Source organism: Solanum pennellii, chromosome 6 (genome assembly GCF_001406875.1).
Source record: "Solanum pennellii chromosome 6, SPENNV200".
NCBI classification, from domain to species: domain Eukaryota; kingdom Viridiplantae; phylum Streptophyta; class Magnoliopsida; order Solanales; family Solanaceae; genus Solanum; species Solanum pennellii.
In genome coordinates, this window is record NC_028642.1 from 58,899,054 (window position 1) to 58,920,790 (window position 21,737).

Here is a 21,737-nt window from a genome sequence, read left to right on the forward strand (position 1 = left end):
TGTCCTATATTAAAAGGACAACACTTTTTTTTTAGGGACCATGTCCACGTGTCAACTGAATGGGACAGGGCTTGTCCACTTTTGTCGAGAATTTACCCATTTTTCTACCTAAATATTGGCCATAGAACTCTACTAGAAACTTCTTTTAATTTTGCGTCTACTCTCACTTGTAGTTGAAATTAGTGACTTCAGATTAGACTCATGTTAAAGTAGAACAACTTCACTATCATAACAAGTGAATGATTTAAAGCAACACGAGTGTTTTTTAATGGTTCATATTTGATACGATAATCGTGGTGGAGTTAGACCTTTTAAATATTATTAGCATAAATATTTTTTTTTAAAAAAGTAGAACTATCCAGAAATAGCATAATAATTTTTTTTTAAAAAAATAAAACTAGTCAGATTCAAGACACGAGCACTACCACATTTCAAATAAGAGAACCCACTATGCTACAATAACTTATTGTGTTAAAAATAATCAAAACATGTTACTTAATCATTTCGTGTATTATTTTACTTCTATATATTATATTTTTTTCGATGAAGGATGTCTAATTAAGCACCCAGACAATTATGTATCTATGCCACTAATGACAAATCTGAAATTTAATTTAAAATACGTAAATTAAATATATATTTGTAATAGCTACGCGTAATTCTCAACAAAGAATGTGGAGCGGACCACCCTTTGTTTGGCTCCGCCAATATGATTAAGGGGTGGGACAAATGAAACACCATAAACATAAAGATGATTTAATCATCTACAAAAAATATTTTTTTAAAGGAAATAAAAGTTTCTTTCTCTCAATAAATTTGAAATGCTTAACTTTGAATATAATCTAATTTTTTATTTAGTCAAATTTAAAATATACCAAAAAGCAAAATATGATTGTCCAAAACGATATTATTTATTTTTACTTTTTTTTTCACGCAGATATTTTCCTATGATACTCACGTAATATTGCTATTTAAATCTCATGTAAGAGCGGCATAGCGTTCTTAATTATTCCATAAATATTTGATAGGTATATTAAAAATAAATATCTAAAATTAATTATTAATTTAAACAATCAAGAATTCAATTATGTCTTTAATAATTATTTTATTTTGTTCAATTAAAAAGTTATGTAGACTTTTGATATTCTTGCTATAATGACGTTATATTAGTTAAATTGCACATTATATTAAATTTTCTTCGAGGAAAATGCATGACCTTTCTTGACAAACAATCGTGGACGGGGAAGTAAAAAGATTATAGAATTAAATAAAATTGTTTTTAAGATTATCTAAGATATTTTAAATACTTCCTCCGGATTTTTTATGAATACGGTCAATATTACTATTTATTAGCGGTTTCATATGAACTCCACAGTGCCCATAAAACCATGGCTTAAGTTCCAAAATCCGCCTATAAAATACCTGTTTGATGCTACGCAATTAAGTTGGCTAAACAATATGTCTCAATCTTACAACTTTGAATCCTACCCTCCTTTATTTCGACCATCACCAAACATCTCTCAAATTCAAGAATCTAACTCTGATGAAACAGAGTCGTCACTTTTATTACACTCTTATATCCCCGTTATTGATTATTTCAAATGCACAACTCCAACAATAACGACAACAAAATATCAAGATGTTAACGAAGACGAAAATTTAATCAGCGAAGCTTGTAGAGAGTGGGGATTATTCCGATTGGTGAACCATGGAATTCCATTTAGTTTATTGAACCAAATTGAAGAACATGCTAAAAAACTCTTTTCTTTGCCCTATGAAACTAAAAAGGCCTTTTTTGCTAGCAGCAGCAGCAATTTTGTTAGCCCCATGTCTTATTTTTGGGGCTCCCCTGCTCTATCACCCTCTGGTGCGGCGCTAGAGCCAAAAAATAGCGAACAACAAAATAATAACCAGAGCCTGCAATGGATGGAAGGATTCAACGTTTCATTAGCTCAATTATCAAATATTCACTATCAAGATTTATTGCTCGAAACTTTCAGGTTCTCATCTTCTGCTTCTTGTTTTCTTCTTTTGCGTAAATTTGACTTGTAGAAAAATCAAAACTCATATTGCACTATTGATTTACTTGACAGTTAGTTAAATCAACGAGACCTTTTCAACGACGATGAGCCGTATAACTGGATTTGAAGTTTAATGATTCTTACTTAGAATATTATTTTATTTAATAAATTTTCAAATATATCATAACAAACTTCTTTTTAACATCCGCCCGCCTCTGTTTTTAAGTAGTATGGTTCGGCTAACAAAATGGTGCAGCTGTTTTGGCTAAAGACAAGCTAAAATTCTGAAAATGATTCCTTCATATAATTTTTTGTTTTATTCTTGTTGATGAAACTTATATAGTTCCTTTTTGTTTTTTTTTTTCATTCAAAATTTCATTTTCGCTTTCAAATAAGTTCTACACGTGAATTCAGTATTTAAATACAATAATGAGTTTAATTTTTAAGAATTATAACATTAATTGGTAAAATTTAATAGTTTAATATAATACTTATATTTTATTAAAATTTTAATAGAAAGGTTCAAATGAATTTGAAGACAAAAAAATTATATCTGCCCCCGCTTGTGATTAGCACTCCCTCACGTTCCACCTCCTTTTCCTCGTTTTTATTAAGAATAAGATTACTGCTGCTATGATTCAAGGGTTATCGATAAAAATATCGAAAAATAAAAATTAATATCAGTCATTTTCGAAGAAAAAGACTGAGATAACGACAGTGGTGGACGCGGCCAAAATTTTAAATATTGATAGTGGACAAATTTAATAAATTAATTAGTTATAGTGTTACGTCCATTTTTCTGGACGTATCTTTTTTTCGGCCGACTACTCCGTAATTAGTGCTTTAATTTTATGTGTGGATAGGCCTGTTATTTTTTATATTTAAAAGAGAGATACTTTTATCATCAAAGTTCTGAAATTATTTTTACCGCCATGCTGAATTAAGATGGCAAATAAAGACTACTTTTTTTTCATATTTTGAGAAATTCAGATAAAATTTTTTGATTAAAAATAAAATGGTATACGGCACTTTGTTATAATTCTGATTGAATGTTCGATTTATTTTTAGTATATAGCTTGTCTTTTCTCTCATCTCTGATTTCATCATATTTAATATATATAACAACGTATGATTCTGTAAAATTTATTTGATTTATTCGACGTAAGTTGTGTAACATATTTGATGGTAACCAATTAAATTAGTGTGCGCATTCACAAATGCTAAGAGAGTGTACTGTTTGGAAAAGTAAAATATACTTATTTTTAATTTTTAAAAGTATATTAAAATATTAATTATTATGACTTATAATATTTTTATTTAACTTTTAAATATGTAACTATTTTTCCATATTTTCATCTCTCAGTGATAGAATATAGATAGCCTTTCTTAGCGGGCCTGTCTTCAAAGTTAGTTATACTCACACTACTATTTCACATAATAAAAGATACTCTCTATCTAATAACAGTTATTTATATTTATATAAAATATATTTTTATAATTTATAAATATAATAATAATTTTACTATATCATCTTTTAAATATAATATATTTCAAAAATATAATATAAAAAATAACTACAATTAATGATAAGAATAAATTAGAAATTAGATATAAAATTATTAATTAATTGTATAAAGTGAATAATTAATGTTGAACATTTATTTTTAGAATAATGGATAGATATTGTTAAACGGAGAAAGTAATACAATAAATAAAATTTAAGCATAAAATTATTCCAAATAAATATTGTTTAGTATTCTAAAATAATATAGTGAACTATTATTGTTGGACAGAGCAGATAATTTTTTATTATATTTAAAAATGAGTTAAATTTAACCTTTTACCTTATCCTTAGTGCCATTTTTCACGGAGCCACTCACAAGTCACAAGCATATCGTGTAATTGCTTGGTAAAGTGTGCCTTGTCTTATTTATATCATGTAAAATTAAAAAAATAAAGAGGTTGTCTTTTTTACTGTTCTTATTACCTATTGTCTATTGAGTAAACTATATGCTACTTCGTCCCTTTTTATTTGATATAATTTTGTTTTTACTCTTCGTTCCTTTTTATTTGATATAATTTTATTTTTGTAGAATCAAATAATAAAAATATTAATAGTATTTTTTGTATATTTTTTATTTAATTTTTTAAATTTAAATAATTAATTTTTTATAATTAAATTTAATTTTAAAAATTAATTAAATTGACCTATTAAACTATAAACATATTTTCCCATCAAATCAATTTAATGGAAATACACATTTTTAAAAAAATATTTTCACTGAAATATTGGGTTGCTTCCAATTGTTTTCGTGTTAAGCACTACTTTCTTACTAGTTCATTAAAATATTTGAGGGATATACGAACGCTAAACATTTTTTCAATAGAAAATTTCATTGTTATAATTTATATGTCACTTTTCATTTTTTAAGTGTTAAATAGTTTAATTTTAACTGAAAATTTGCTAATGAAATTTATATGGAAATATATAGAGAGTTATCTATTGTGTAGAGATCACGAATTTGACCTGATAAAACTTATTAGTACATAATTATTAATCAAAATAATGTATTGTATTACATCAACAGATGTTTGCTAGAAGAATATGGTAAGGAGCTTTGTAGGTTGGCTACTGAAATATTCAAAATTTTGGGACCATTTGAGTCAAATTATATGTCCCTAGAGACTGGTTTATTAAGGGTATATCGTTACCCAAGATGCCTAGAGCCAGAAAGAACATGGGGAATTGACACACACACAGATAGCTCAGTACTTTCTATAATTCACCAAGATGATGTTGGTGGACTTCAAGTTTACAAAGATCATCAATGGATTGATGTCAATCCTCTCCCTAACACTCTTATTGTCAATATTGGTGACATGTTGCAGGTACGTACCTACTATTTTTTTTTCTATCATTTCGTGTTGTTGATTCAGGATTTGAAGTTCATGCCTATTATTATTATAGAGTTGGTTAATTAATTACGATCTAGATTTGTCATGCATTTTATTTTAGTGTTTCTATTAAGTAAGAATGTATAGTGTTTGAGGGCTATGTTGCTCATTTCTTTAAAAAAGTCATCAGGTGTGTATCTGATCCTTCAAAAAATAGTTCATTTTTAAAGGATCGAACATGATTGTTACACATATTTTTGAAAAGTCTAAACAACTTAATCGTGAAATGAGATACCTACTTCGATGCTACCTCCCACAAGTGTAAGTATGAATAAATACCTATAAGAACGGAGCCACAACCTCAGCTAGGAGTTTCTTAGAACCCAATAGTCTAGGCTTTAACCTTGTATTTGTAAAAAAAAATTATTAAAATTATGTGATAGGTATAAATAATATATTTAAAATTGAGTAAACCAATTTTTTTTTTAATATATATGAATTCATAAACTAAAAATCATAGTTCTGTATCTAAACTTAGGATGGTTCTCTATTTTGTCAAGGTTTTGACATATGAAATTTTATAATTCTCGATTCATTTCATTAGTTACTAGGTTATATAATTGAGCGGTTGGGTTTTATTGTGAAATTAGGTCTTAGGTCTTAGGCCTAACTCACACCCCAAAAGCTAGCTCAAAGGGAGGAGGATTGCCCAAGCCTTATAAGGAGTCCACCCATCTCATTAACCACCGATGTGGGACTTTTTGTCATTCTTTAACACCCCACCTCACGCCCAGTGCTTAGCATCTGGTGCGTGGCCAATTTTGATTTTGGGGGGACCCCAACATCGGATGAGACGGGCCCTGCTCTGATACCATGTGAAATTAGGTCTTAGGCCTAACTCACACCCCAAAAGCTAGCTCAAAGGGAGGAGGATTGCCCAAGCCTTATAAGGAGTCCACCCATCTCATTAACCACCGATGTGGGACTTTTTGTCATTCTTTTAACATTGATAATTTTATGTTCTTTGCAAAGTCTTTTTCTTAATCATAATACTGTATTAAAAAAAAATGAAAACTTTTATCTTATAGGGTGTAATTTATTAGACTGGCATTTTAACTTATATACTCTTTTTTAATCATAAAGTACATTCCGGACTGACGAATTTTAACTTATATACTCTTTTTTAACTTATATACTCTTTTTAACTTATTACCAACCATGATCTGATCATTAATTAATCTATTCATCATGGATTAATTTAGTGGACTGACGATTTCATATATGCTATACAGTATTTATTAATCATATAATTTTCCTTAAAAAGAGTTTCATCGACTATGATAACATTAATTAAATACTTTTCTCATTATAGTACAATTTAGTGAACTGACAATTTAACCTATAGTAGAGTGTTTTGTATCATATAGTAATATTTTCCTTAAAATTATCGAGACAAGAGTCTTACCAACCACACTAACTTGTCACTTTTTTATTGATCAAGGGTCAGAATTCACATTAGCTAGTGATCATATTGTACATTTTTTGGTTGATAGCAAATGTAACTTAGCATAATTACGAGGTTTCAAATTTAAAATTCAGTGAAGATAAATAAAAATATTAAGAGATTTTTAAGTTATCAGGTATTTTTGTTGGTGAAAGGTAATAGATATTTCGTAAAATTAATTAAGGTACGCGAAAATTGAGCCAGATATCACCATTATAAAAAAAAAAGACTTATAACTCAAAGGTGTGTAAAAGCTGACACGAACTCTCCAGGGTCATTAACCCAGCAGTAGGGCAAAGTATAAAAAAAATACTTCCTCCGTTTCCTATTAGTTGTATATATAATAGATGTTGAATTTTCTTCACTTTTTTCTTGTGTCTATTTTTTTATATTTTGAACCATTTAACAAAAATTCTGACTCTGTAACTGCTATCTGCGTGTAAAACATGAACTCTTATTGTGTTGTGTTTGGCTTTTTGTAAAATTGCAGGCAATGAGTGATGATAGATATATGAGTGTGAAGCATAGAGTGAAGGTGAATAGACACAAGGAGAGAATATCAATTGGTTATTTTGTGTTCCCCGCTGAAGATACTATCATTCAAAGCACAAAGTACAACCCTTTCAGCTACGCAGATTTTCGAGCACAAGTTCAACATGATTTGAAAACAATAGGCCTCAAAACTGGTCTTCAAAAATTTAGATTTAGTTAACTATCTTTATTTTGATAGGAAAAATAAAAAAATATAAAAAAAAAATGGTGAAACAAATTAATCAGTTCTGTTTCTTTAGTTGACTGTAATTTGTAAAAGGTACTAATTAAACTTTAGTTCAAGTTTTTCTTTTTCTTGTTTATTCCTTCCCTATTATGAATAAATTATAGGTAGTTGATTTACATTCTTTACTTCTATTTTCGATTCTCTGTTATATTTTTTTTAGTATGTACTAATGTTTTTTATTTATTTAACAAGTATTTATTTAACTTTAAACTTTTCGTTTGAACATGTCACTTCTCTAACACTATCACAAGTTACAAAAAACTTCATGTTCATTCAATAGAACAAGTCGATTAAATTTTAATTATTTCGTTTCAGTTTGTTAGTGTCGCCTAGATTATGTAGAAAGTATAAGAGGAGACATTTTGTGATTGTTGGCAACGCTTATAACAAGAAAAAAGTGAGATGAAAAATACTTATTTTGTTGACTCTTGATTGTCATGAGCTATTCGAAAGTAAATTTGATTAATTTTTAAAGTTAAATTATATTACATTAGTTTGAACAAATTTTTTTGATATTCAAAAACTATAACAAAATATTATGAATAATGATTTTTTACATATCAATGTGACTGAAATAATATATCGTGAAATGTCTGTCAAAGTTATTATTGCTTGATTCTAAAAAAAATAATCAAAATTAAAATTAGACGTAGGAAGTAAAAAGATTAGGTATGATAATTATATGTTCCATTCTTAAAATTGATATCTTTTTTAATTCTTAAATCTGATATACACTTAAGAATAAATAAATAAATAAATAATTATTTCTGTAATATTAAAAAAGTTGATTATTTATGTAAATTTAACTTTTTAGAAAGAGAACTGTCTTTACCACGTAATTTTTCCAAACATGTTAAATGGGTTCAGAAGGCCCATTTAAGCTGCTATTGGAGGCTAGAAGCCCACTAGATTTCTACAATTGGTAATAATGAATAATGTAGCCATTCTAGGGATGATGTTTAAAATATAGTAAATTTTTTAAGTATTTAAAAGTTAACCATAATTCTTAAATTTCAGGACCCTCGAGACGTTTCGTCCTAAAGTTCAATTTTTTTTTTGTCAATTCAAACTTTAGAACACGTTTAATTTTGTTTTAAGTTCAAACTCTAGGACAATATATTTTAAAGTATTATTTTATTTTCAATTCTTTTTTTTATGAACTCAAAAATATAATTATTGATGAAAAATCTATGAAAAGATGAAATGATAAAAAATTAAATATTGATGTTGATGAATAGTATTACGTAAAATTTCTATAACTAAGATGATAAGACAAAAAATAAGAATCTTGCTGTAAATATTAATGTTCGATAGGAGAATTGGGAACTCAATTCCTTAAATGATTGTCAAAATTTAGGAAATTGCCTTGAATTGACAATTATGTTTAATTTAAGATTAAAATATCACTCAACTTCTATTTTTCTTCAAATATACTTGACAGTTCGAAACTCTCACTCTTTCCTAGTTGACATAACTTGTCATTAAATTTTTTAATAATAGATAAATTTAATTTATTAAATTAATTTAACTAAAATAATGATTATATATATATATATATGTATATATATATATATATGTATCTATATATATGTATGTATGTTAGTGTATTAAGAATAAATCTTCATAAAAAATCTTTTATTATAATTAAATTTTTATTTTTTTATATTACGAAAAAAAGCTTTTTAAAACAAACAATAATATAATTAATTTCGAATACTTATAAACATAAACATTCAAGAAAAATACCAATGTGTTAATCACTCATGAATACTATCTTACATCAATCAATTATACATTTTTCGTCAAAATGGGTTTGACCCACGAGGCCGGCCCAATCCAACCCTTGAATTAAGTGGGGTTGGACCTAATTGACGGATTATTCATATAGAGATGTCAAACCTAAATCATCCTAGTTCGAGAAATACGCCAATAACGGTCCTCGAATCATGGATAAATCATAGGAGAGTAGAATCAAGGGATCAACATAATTGTACCTCAATCTATCTTGATCAATAAAATTTGTGTTTCTTCATATTTTATTTGTATGGTTTATTAATTTTCCATATGTTTAAAATTTGTTGCAAACACTTACGTTGACTATTATGTATTTTGATAAGCATTTACCGAAGTATAAGATTCATAAATGTATTTCTGTAAGTATTCGCTGAAGTGTGTGATTCATAAATGAAAATCTGTGTGTATTGATGTCCTGTTCATAGACGTCAACATTCGATTCTCTTAGATACTCCTTCTAAGAGAATAACATTGTTTATTTTTTTGTTAAAAGGTCTACCCGTCCCAATCCGTGATACGCTTAGAGCTGGGTTGAGCCGCTATTTTATTGACCCTTTAACTAAAAGGATCAGCCCGCCCCATTACATTTAATTCTCTAGCCCATTAGAGTTGGATTGAATTAGGTTGGGCCAACCCATTTTAACAGCTTTAATTACAATAAAATTAATTGTGTATTATGAAATTAATACTTATACTACTCCTTTCGTCCATAATTGTTTATCATGTTAAGGTCATGCACACACTTTAAGAAAAATTTAATACAATGTGTAATTTTACTAATATAATCCTACTATACCAAGAATATTAAAAGTCTACATAATATTTCAATTGAACTACACTATCATTAAGGGCAAATCAGAAAAAAAGTGACTAATTGTTTCTTGATTATTTAAATTGACAATTAATTTTGACATCTATTTTTAGTATACCTTTCAAACAATTGTGGATGGAGTGAGTATTTTTTTTAAAAAAAAAAATAGAAAGTATATGTTTTAATGCAATATAGACATTGTCAGAGAAATCATTGTACTGAGCTTCTTAGGTTGTACTTGTACAAAAGTATCAGTGTTCTAATCAAACGAAAATTTTTATTTTGTCTGACGCACGCTGTGTTAATTGTGTGAGGGACTCTTTGGCTGCCATTTGTATATTATGAATTTATAATTTTTTTATTTCAACTTTTTACTTCTTCCTCCTTTAATTTTAATGTTTTCTTTGTTTTTTTTCTTTCTGTTCAGAATATTATTTTTTTCTCAGCTCTTAACTATTAAAGTAAATTTTATTGAGAAACTTTGGATTTAAAAGTTAATGGAAAAAAAAACTATTAAAGAAAAAATTACAATAATATGTCAGAATTCAAAAAGATAATGAATTTGAATAATATACTTTGAATTTTAAAAGTGATGGAAAAAATTACAACAATATGTCACAACTCAGAAAATTAAATAAAAATATAAATTTAAAGAAATTGATGATTGTGAAACTATAAATTAAATTAAATTTTGACGAACAAAGTAGAAATTCATATAGTCAACTAATTGAATTATTGAAATTCAATCGGCCTTTTTTATTACACAGTTATACTTAAACACACAATTTAATTTTAATTAATTAAATTTTGATCATTTATTTATTTTTTGGGGGTGTAAAAATATATACTATCAAAATTAGAGTACTGATAGAGGTGTCAAATAAAAAAATCAGTTATGTATACTCTAAAAATCATAATTGGGTTCTGAAATATATTATGTTTGTTCTATAAGAAATTGACAAATGATGTTGTAAGTGTATTATAATGTGTAATAAATATATTTTCTATTAATAAAATTTATATTATATGTAAATAATAAATTATTCTTTATAAATATGAAATTATACTTATTAATTAATTAAATAACACTAACTTAACTATGAATTTAGACATCTGCCTAATTGATTATTAAAAAAAAATAAAAATCCATTTATCAATAATTAATACAACTAACTTCACTATGAAGTGGGGGCCCATAAAATAATCGAAAAGGACCTCACATACTTGCCTTAATTATGTGAGACAAAATATTTCCTCCACAATTGTTACATCTATAAAATCTAAACGTGCATCACTCTGGCATTAAAAAAACATTATTTGTCTCAAATTATTTGAGTAATTTTTTTCTCCTTCTATCCCACAATATTTTACAAGTTTATCAAGTATATTTTGTAAATCTAAATTTGACTAATAGTCTAGTCAATATTGAGTGTCATTGAAGTTTTACATACTCTTTAAGAAATTTAATGAGTTTATTAGAAAATCATTGAAAAAAGGATATATATATTTAAAAAATTAAGAATTCCCTAAACTTTGAAAAGTTCATTTATTTGAACTAAAAAAAATCATCAACATTGCACTTAATATGGACTAGAATGAGTAATAGTTACATTGTGGTATCATAATGAGAATAATATTGAAAAACAATAATATATTTCTGAAAACAATTAAGTGCTGAAAATAATTAATGTGTTTGGTAAATTTGCTGATAAAGTAGAAGGATCAAAAGTAAAAAATTCAATTAATTGAAAATTTAATGTGATTAGTCAAATACAGTAAAGACTAAATAAAAAATTTATACCAAAAGTAGTCATTAAAAGTAGCATAGGTAATATGATTGTTATTTTCAGTGAGAACTAGTACTACTATTATTAACTCTTTCTAATAATTGCTCGTCTAATTATTTGTCCGAATTTTTTTACACGTTTTTGAAAATAAAATAAAATAATTTTGATTATTTTAATAATACCTTTTTCTTGGATATTTATTGCAGTACTTTTTAGAATATACTCTGCACTTCTAAAAGATTAATTTTATTTTTATTTTTAAAAGAAAAAATAATCCGAGATGACTATTTTTTAGAAATAAGAAAAAGAGCATATTAGAATAGAATTGCCGTAGATGATTAAGAAAAAGCTTAAATAGGGAAACTATTTAATCCTTTTCTAACTCAAGATTATATAATAGGCAAGAGTCTGATATATCTCTTGACTTTTATTATTTAGAGTTGATATACCAGTTCAGTTCATGTATAATTTACAGTTATATAAATGACTTACATATGCTCTTATCGTCACAAAAGGAACTTATGTTACCTATCATCTAACAGAAATGAAAAAAATTGTTTTAAATTTATTTTTTTTTTACTTGAAATTTTATAAAAATTCATATAGGGGTATACATACGATTCTTCTAGCAAAGTTCAAATTACATTTTCATTCTTTAGTGTAAAGAAAAAAAAAGTTAGAAGTAATTTTTTGGGGCTATATTATAATTTAATTTTTGTATGTGTAATTTTTTTTTTTAAAAAAGGGAATTTATAATAATTTTTACAAGAAAATTAGTAAAATATAAATAAATTTGACCATCAAAGTATTAATTTAAGTTAGTCGTTAAAACAAAAAAGTAAAAAAAATCTGTGAGAAGGATCAATTATACCCATATTGATTATATTTTTTTCAAAAAATAATTTTAAAAATTAAATTAAAATTAAACTTTTTCATTCCCATTAGAAGAAAAGAGTATATGTATGTATTTTGATAACAGTAGGGGAATATATGAGCTATTTTCATAACAAGAGGTATAAATGATTCAATCTCATTGTGAGGGGTATGCATGAACCATTTTCATAAAAAATAAGGTTCGCCCAAAAAATTGTCCAATTACGATAATTTCATAATTAACGCGATGTCTTTGAACTTTGATTGCGCTCAAACACAAACTAACTAAAATTTTCAAGGCGAGTATCGAAAACCAAACAAAAAACAGAAAAAACCAAATTATAAGATTCGCGCCAAAAATTTAAGGCCGTTAAGTTTATAACTACTATTCTGACTCTCTTCAGGACAACGCGCAAGTCCAAACTAACTAACTGAAAATAAAACGATAAACAGGAAAAAAAATATATTATAAGATTTGCGCCAAATTATTTAAGTTCGTTAAATTTATAACTACTATTATGACTCTGCCCCTGATAAGTGCGAATCTAGACTAATTAAAAGTTTCAGAACAAGTATCGAAACTAAAAACAGTAAGCAAAAAAATATACTATAAGGTTCGCGCCAAATATTATTAAATTTTCGTTAAATTCATAACCACCACTACAAGTCTACTCTGAACAACGCGAATCTAAGTTAATCAAAATCTCAAAATAAATACCGAAAATCATACTTATAAAACATAACATATCAACTTATATAGTACAAATATATAATTTCTCTTTTGGGATATACAACAAAAATGAAGGTCTTGCATGTTAAGTCCTTTCAAATATATATGTTTCAAGGAGAAAACCGGAAGAACAAAACAGAGTGTACTAATAGTTTTTCCCTTTTATCTTACAATTTGGAAAGGAAGAGACAAAATGTAACCCGACAAATTCGCGATTGAATTAAAACCATTAGCTTAAGGTTTGTTTTTTTTATTTTTTTTTATTTTTATACAATATATAAAAATATAAATCGATACTAAATTTGGAAAACTGATAGTGTAACTGATAAACCCCACCACTCCCCTATCACTTCCAGAGGAAGTTTACTCTTCAATGGCGGCAGAACCTGGGCGAGTTCCGAGGAAAAGAAAACTCAAAGTTGACAGAGGAGCACATCGGAAATTGGGTGTTGATCAAAAAGTTGAGGTGATTAAGATGCTCTGTTTTTTTTTTGGATTCATTTCTGTTTTGGTTTTGAATCGATCTAAGCATCTGAATTTTGTTTTTCTTTTCAGTTCAGATATGATTTCTTCTTTGTTGGAAATGAAAGATTAATCAGTAAAAAGAATGGTTTGATCAACATTTTTGTTTAATTAGAATTTTGGGTTAAACAAATGAGGTTTGATTCTTTGAATCTTGATAAATGTTTGTATATGTATATGGTGTATAAAATGAGGGCCGATTGAATTTTGGGTTTTGAGTTCTGAATTTTAGGTTTCATTGGTTATAACGTTTTGTTAAAAATTGCTTCTTTAAGTTGATTTTGATTTACCCACATTGGTGTTTTATCTATATATCTTTTTTTGTCTATGTACATTTGTATAACAGCTTGTTGAAAGTGGGATTTTTTATCTTTTTGTAAAATTTGGTTTAATGTTTCATGGATGTGAAGGAGACTGGAATGATTAGATAGAACTTGTTTAGTCGAGGGTCTTTTGGTCTGAGACCTCAATTGTGGGATTAGACTGAGTTTCTGTTATTGTTGTTGTTGATTGTGCATACAAATGTTTTGGGTGTTTTGAAGGCTGTAAAGTGTATGTGATGGGTCAAGATAGTTTTTTCATGGCCTCAACCTTTTCACCTCATTTATTACTGCATTGTGGTTTATGCAGGTGAAGAGTCTTGAAGATGGATTTTTGGGTTCGTGGCATTTAGGTACTGTGATTAGTTGTAGTGATTTGATTCGTGAGGTTCAATATGATTTTATATGGTCAGACCAGGGCTCTGACAAATTGGTTGAAGTGGTAAACGTATCTCCAATAATTGAAGGGTTATTACCTGTTGATGAACGGCCAGCTCATCAATGTGGTATAATCAGACCATCACCGCCCCCTTGTGAACATGACAGCTGGCCTTATGGTCAGTGTGTCGATTGCTTCTACCAAGATGCATGGTGGGAGGGTGTATTATTTGACCGTGAGGAAGGTCATGAGGAGAGAAAGGTATTCTTCCCAGAATTGGGTGATGAAATGAAGGCAAAGCTAGGCGACTTGCGCATATCTCAAGACTGGGATGAGATGACGGAGGAATGGGAAATCCGTGGATCATGGTCATTTCTTCAAGTGGTTGAAGAAATTGAGAAACTAAACCCACTCTTAGTTTCGGTTAAACAAATTTGGTATGAAGTGCAACTGAAGGATGATTTTGATGAACATATCAAGCAGTGGACATCTTCTTCGAAAGATATTTGGAGGAAACTGGTGAAGGAAGTTGTGCATGACAGTACCAAGTTAACTGTCAAGCATTTTCTTTCTGAACTGAACTCCTTACAGATCATCGGAGAGGGATGTCAGTTGCTTGAATTTTCAGAATCTGCTTTTATAGCTGAACTGAACCCTGAAGTGTACTTTGCACCCTTTACTGAAGCTGCTTATACATTAGATAGTGCGGCCACACTGCCTATGGATCAGGATCTTTCCAATCTTCAACCTGTAGAAAAGCTACTTGTTTCGGAAGAGTCTGCACCTGCCGCAGAGGATGTTCAAATGACTGGTAATGATAATTGTAGTTCATTTCCTCCTTGCTAAAAAGAAGATTTGTCTGTATCACTACATGATTTCTATGTTTTACTTCTGCCAATTGATGACATTGCAGGTATTTTGTCCAGTACCGAGAGTGAACTACCGACTTTGGCGAAAGCTAAGCGTGGTAGGGGGAGACCTCGAAAAGTCAAGAAGATATTCAAGGGGCGGACCCGGGTTACGGAACCTGACTCTTGTCGAGAGGCGAACTCAACAAAAACAATTAAGGAGAAGATATTCGACGATGTTTCCCCTCTTCAGCAGCCTGTGGATCAGGATGTTCCTAATCTTCAACAGCCTTTGGATCAGGATATTTCTGATCTTCAGCCATTAGAGAAGCAACTTGTTCCGGAGGAGTCTGCACCTGCCACAGAGGATGATCTATTGAGTGGTATTGATATTTATAGTTCATTTCCTCCAAGAATATTCCTCTGTATCACCACATAATGTCTATGTTTTACTTCTGCCTATTGACGACTTTGCAGGTACTTTATCAAACACCAAGAGTCAGCCACTGACTATTGCGAATTCTAAGGCTTGCAGAGGGAGATCTCGTACAAAGAAGAAGATATATGACAGGCAGACTGTGGTTGGTGAACCTGCCTCTTGTCGAGAGGCAAACTTGACAAAAACAATTAAGGAGAAGATATTCGAGGATGTTTCCCCTCTTCAGCAGCCTGTGGATCAGGATGTTCCTAATCTTCAACAGCCTTTGGATCAGGATATTTCAGATCTTCAGCCATTAGAGAAGCAACTTGTTTCGGAGAAGTCTGCACCTGCCGCAGAGGATGTTCAAATGACTGGTAATGATAATTGTAGTTCATTTCCTCCTTGCTAAAAATAAGATTTGTCTGTATCACTACATGATTTCTATGTTTTACTTCTGCCAATTGATGACATTTCAGGTATTTTGTCCAGTACCGAGAGTGAACTACCGACTTTGGCGAAAGCTAAGCGTGGTAGGGGGAGACCTCGAAAAGTCAAGAAGATATTCAAGGGGCGGACCCGGGTTGGTGAACCTGACTCTTGTCAAGAGGCGAACTCAACAAAAACAATTAAGGAGAAGATATTCGAGGATGTTTCCCCTCTTCAGCAGCCTGTGGATCAGGATGTTCCTAATCTTCAACAGCCTTTGGATCAGGATATTTCAGATCTTCAGCCATTAGAGAAGCAACTTGTTTCGGAGGAGTCTGCACCTGCCGCAGAGGATGATCTATTCAGTGGTATTGATATTTATAGTTCATTTCCTCCTAGAATATTCCTCTGTATCACCACATAATGTCTATGTTTTACTTCTGCCCTATTGACGACTTTGCAGGTATTTTATCAAACACCAAGAGTCGGCCACTGACTATTGCGAATTCTAAGGCTTGCAGAGGGAGATCTCGTACAAAGAGGAAGATATATGACAGGCAGACTGTGGTTGGTGAACCTGCCTCTTGTCGAGAGGCAAACTTGACAAAAACAATTAAGAAGAAGATATTCGAGGATGTTTCCCCTCTTCAGCAGCCTATGGATCAGGATGTTCCTAATCTTCAACAGCCTTTGGATCAGGATATTTCAGATCTTCATCCATTAGAGAAGCAACTTGTTTCGGAGGAGTCTGCACCTGCCGCAGAGGATGTTCAAATGACTGGTAATGATAATTGTAGTTCATTTCTTCCTTGCTAAAAATAAGATTTGTCTGTATCACTACATGATTTCTATGTTTTACTTCTGCCAATTGATGACATTTCAGGTATTTTGTCCAGTACCGAGAGTGAACTACCGACTTTGGCGAAAGCTAAGCGTGGTAGGGGGAGACCTCGAAAAGTCAAGAAGATAATCAAGGGGCGGACCCGGGTTGGTGAACCTGACTCTTGTCGAGAGGCGAACTCAACAAAAACAATTAAGGAGAAGATATTTGAGGATGTTTCCCCTCTTCAGCAGCCTGTGGATCAGGATGTACCTAATCTTCAACAGCCTTTGGATCAGGATATTTCAGATCTTCAGCCATTAGAGAAGCAACTTGTTCCGGAGGAGTCTGCACCTGCCGCAGAGGATGATCTATTGAGTGGTATTGATATTTATAGTTCATTTCCTCCTAGAATATTCCTCTGTATCACCACATAATGTCTATGTTTTACTTCTGCCTATTGACGACTTTGCAGGTATTTTATCAAACACCAAGAGTCGGCCACTGACTATTGCGAATTCTAAGGCTTGCAGAGGGAGACCTCGTACAAAGAGGAATATATATGACGAGCAGACTGTGGTTGGTGAACCTGCCTCTTGCCCAGACACAACCTCAACAGAAACATTTAACAAGCTGCCTAGTGATGAGACTGCAGGTATTTTGTCTAGTACCACACAGACTTTGGAGAATTCTAAGCCTCGCAGAGGGAGACCTCCTAAAAGGATGAAGACATTGGGTAAACCTGACTCTTGCCCAGAAGCAACCCTGATAAAAGAATTAAAGAAGCCGACTAGTCATCAGATTGCTGGTATTTTGTCCAATGGCAAGTGTGTGAATTCTAAGAGTCGCAGGGGAAGACTTGCTATAAAGAAGAAATTTGTTAGGCAGTTACTGTATGGTGAACCTGACCCTCACCTTAAAGTAATAACTAAGTGTATGCCATCTATGTCCTCCATAAAAGAATTTAAGGCTCATCTGTTATGGACGGGCTGGAAATTTGAAGTCAACAAGGAGGGTGGTGAGACTAAGAATAGTTATGTTGCTCCAAATGGAACGGTATGTGCATCAATTAACGAAATTTGCCAGGTGTTGGAAGCGTCAAAAATATGTGAGGTGGTTCCCCCAGTTGAACAAAGTAGTTCACATGGTGACACTGATAACTCCACCCAGTCTCCTTGCATGGAAAGACCAAAACGCAGAGAGGTGCCTGAGTTGCACAAAGAAACACTTGCTGCGACTACAGAAATAAGTATTCAGCCTGCAAGAACAAGCATTCAGAGAGGTGACACTGATAACTCCACCCAGTCTCCTTGCATGGAAAGACCAACATGCAGAGAGGTGCCTGAGTTGCACAAAGAAACACCTGCTGAGACTGAAGAAAGAAGTATTCAGCCTGCGAGAACAGGCACTCAGAGAGGTGACACTGATAACTCCACCCAGTCTCCTTGCATGGAAAGACCAACAAGCAGAGAGGTGCCTGAGTTGCATAAAGAAACAATTTCTGAGACTGAAGAAAGAGGAATTCAGCTTGAAAAAGAGCTTGAAGAAGCAGAGATTCCGCAGCAAGAAACAGGAAATCATAACGAAGAAATAAATACGGAGCCTGAAGAACCAATGATTGAGCCTGAAATCTGCCGCCAAGCTGTAATTGACTATTGTTTACCGAAATCTCACACTTCTGCCTATCAGAAGTCCTATAGAAATGGGGTGAAGATACGGGATACAGCCCTAAAGGCTAAGACATACCTAGTTGCAAATGGATGGAAATTAATTCCTCTTGGGAACAATGACCAGAGAATTCGTTACCTTCCTCCAGAAGGAGAAAAGCCTTTTCTGTCTTTTCGGGGAGCTTGCAATTGGTGTGTGCAAAAGTGGAAAGCTGAAAGCCACTTACCTTCTTCCCAGTCAGCAGTGGTGGATAAACCTCTGATCTCCATTTTAAGAGAATCAAGGAAGAAGAGAAAGCATGCAGATGTAAAATCCAGGTCTTCTCTCAAAAAAGGAGATGGTGATATGCGATCAAGCAAAAGAGCTCGAAAGGTTGCTCCTTCCTCCTCAAATCAAATACCTCGGACAGTTTTATCTTGGTTGATAGACAAAAATGTGGTCCTGCCACGTGCTAAGGTAAAATATTGCGAATTGAAGAATGGTAATCCGATGGCACAAGGGCGGATAACTCGTGAAGGGATCAAATGCAACTGCTGCCAAAAAATATTTGGTCTTCGTAACTTTGAAGCTCATGCTGGGAGCATCTGTAATAGACCTTCAGCAAATATATATTTGGAGGATGGAAGGTCTCTTCTCGAGTGTCAAATGCAGATGAAACGCAAACATAGTATAGAAAACAAAGAGAGTAGCCATTTTACCGAAAATGACTATATATGTTCTGTGTGTCATTATGGTGGTGACTTAATACTCTGTGATGGATGCCCTTCTTCATTTCATCCTGATTGCCTTGGGATTAAGGTATCTCTTCCATACTGTTTATTGTATTTCTTTTTCTTAATCTTCAATCAAAAAGCTAATTGCTTTATTTTGCAATTGTTTAAACAGGAGGTTCCAAATGGTGACTGGTTTTGCCCATCATGCTGTTGTAAAGTGTGTGGTGAGAGCAGATTCGATAAAGACAGAAAACAATTTACAGATAACACCCTTCTCATTTGTTGTCAGTGTAACCATAAATGTGAGTAACTATTTGATCTTTCTTATATGTTCCAACAATATTTTGTAATCTTTCCAGTATAATCCCGTGACGTGTTTGAGCTCTTCTATACCAATTAATACTTGATTCCATGCAGATCATGCTCGGTGTGTGAGAAACAACGGTCTTGAAAAACTGGATGATTTTCCTGTAGGAAATTGGTTGTGCAACAAAAGTTGTAAGCTGGTAATTGAAGTGTGCTTTCCTTACAGGGCATTTTTAAGTCGTTGAGAAGTTTATAGAATGCACTTTTAGGAAAACGTGCAATGATATGAATGCTATATTTGATTGTGAAGCATAGTGATTACATGCTTAACTAGTGCCATTTACATTTTCAGTGGATTTTCAACTATGAGACATTTTATCAGAGACTTTTTTTTTCCAGATATGTTTGGGTATGCGTCAGCTCCTGAAGAAATCGGTTATAGTGGGTAATGATGACCTCACCTGGAGACTGTTGAAATATACAGAACCTGATGACGAGTCCAGTGTGGAGATCTATAGCCGACTTTGTGTCGCTTTGAATGTGATGCACGACAGCTTTGAACCAGTCAAAGAACGTCTCACAGGGAGAGACATTGCAGAAGATGTCATATTTAGTAGATGGTAAGATTCATAGTTTCAAGAGAAGTCAGTCTAGTATTCTGATGTTATCTATTCAGCACTATATTAGTGCTCCACTTTTAATTTTAATCATTTACTTATCACACATTTGGGTTCAGCTTCATAATTGACTTTATCAAAAAATGGAAGGGCACTAACTATTTCAACTAAACACCAACAAAATCTGAAATTGCAGGTCCGAGCTGAACCGGTTAAATTTCCAAGGCTTCTACACCGTACTATTGGAAAGAAATGACGAACTCATTTCAGTAGGGACTGTAAGGTACTCCCGGGTTTTATATTCTCAGGACGAACTGCCACTAGTTCTGTTTTCCTTGTTAACTTCTCCATGATCCTAAAAGTGATAAACAAATTTTTTACACTAATTATGTACTTTTACTGTCATTTCAAAGGGTTTATGGAGAAAAAGTGGCAGAGATCCCACTTGTTGCAACACAATTTAAGCACCGCCGACTTGGAATGTGTCGCATTTTATTTAATGAGCTTGAAAAGGTATGCATTTTATTTGTTTGGAAATAAATATTTGTTATCTCATGATTAAAAGAATCTCAAAGGTTTCACGTTCAACTTAGTGACTAGTTTCTTCTTTTGTTTCATTTCTGTCCAGACACTCGCGGGATTGGGAGTTCAGAGGCTTGTATTGCCAGCTGTCCCTGGTGTCCTCAACACATGGACCAAAAAATTTGGTTTCTCAGTGGTGGGACAATCAGAGAGGGCGAATTTCTTCGACTACACCTTCCTAGATTTCCAGGGCACTATAATGTGCCAGAAAATCCTTGAAAGGACCCCCGCTGAAGACAATGTTGTTGTTTCCGAGGTGTTTCAAGCGACACAAGTTGAGGGTTGCGCAACTGTGGACCAAGGTTCAGTCCTATACATACTCATGTCATTCCATAGAAATAAATTTCTTAGTTATTGGATCCTTGTCATAATTAACCATCATTTGTTATTTTTAACAGGTTAACCAACAAGCTTGATCAACCTTAGCAGCCTACCTTGCCAGTGATGATCGCAATGATAGTGGCCTGGTAAAATGCTACAAGCTGAGTTGGACCTACCTTGCCGTATATAAAGCAAGTTTTTTTCAGAAGAGGTGATACTCAACAGTGAGCTGGTGAAAAGGTTGAACCAGCAGAGGAGCTGTGTGTACCTATCTCTTAAAGGATAGTTATTTAAGAAACTTGGATATTTGTACTCAGGTTTAATATTTAGTTTCCCTCCGAGGGAATTTATTGAGACTGTGATATATGTAAATTAGTTCAAATTGGCTTCAGCAGCTTTTGTATTGTTCCTGATAGTATCATACATAGAGCCAGATTTTCATTTGCTTTCATTTATGTTGTTTCGCCTAGAACAGAGTTTATCTCTTGACTGCTAATACTATAACTGCAAAACTTTTGCTGAGATGCAAGTTGTAACCAAGGTTACGTACAATAGACCGTTGTGGTAGTGTCCCTCCCCCCGCCCCTAGACCGTTGTGGTA

General features: G+C 31.8%; 2 protein-coding genes across 2 annotated transcripts; both read left to right on the plus strand.

The window, feature by feature from the left end:
* The first annotated feature begins 1,342 nt into the window (after positions 1-1,342).
* LOC107023318 (gibberellin 2-beta-dioxygenase 8) lies at positions 1,343-7,274 on the plus strand. The gene is made up of 3 exons (XM_015223974.2): positions 1,343-2,000; positions 4,610-4,910; positions 6,911-7,274. The coding sequence occupies exons 1-3, from the start codon at positions 1,363-1,365 to the stop codon at positions 7,130-7,132; spliced, it is 1,161 nt and encodes a 386-aa protein (XP_015079460.1). The 5' UTR covers positions 1,343-1,362; the 3' UTR covers positions 7,133-7,274.
* A 6,292-nt stretch (positions 7,275-13,566) lies between these two features.
* Positions 13,567-21,571, plus strand: LOC107023319. The gene is given in 12 exon segments (XM_027917758.1): positions 13,567-13,659; positions 14,346-15,225; positions 15,328-15,694; positions 15,696-16,057; positions 16,160-16,477; positions 17,405-18,076; positions 18,212-19,612; positions 19,728-19,816; positions 20,016-20,236; positions 20,430-20,516; positions 20,647-20,746; positions 20,862-21,571. Coding segments are annotated over 12 exon segments (4,947 nt in total). The 3' UTR covers positions 21,219-21,571.
* The last annotated feature ends 166 nt before the right edge of the window (positions 21,572-21,737 follow it).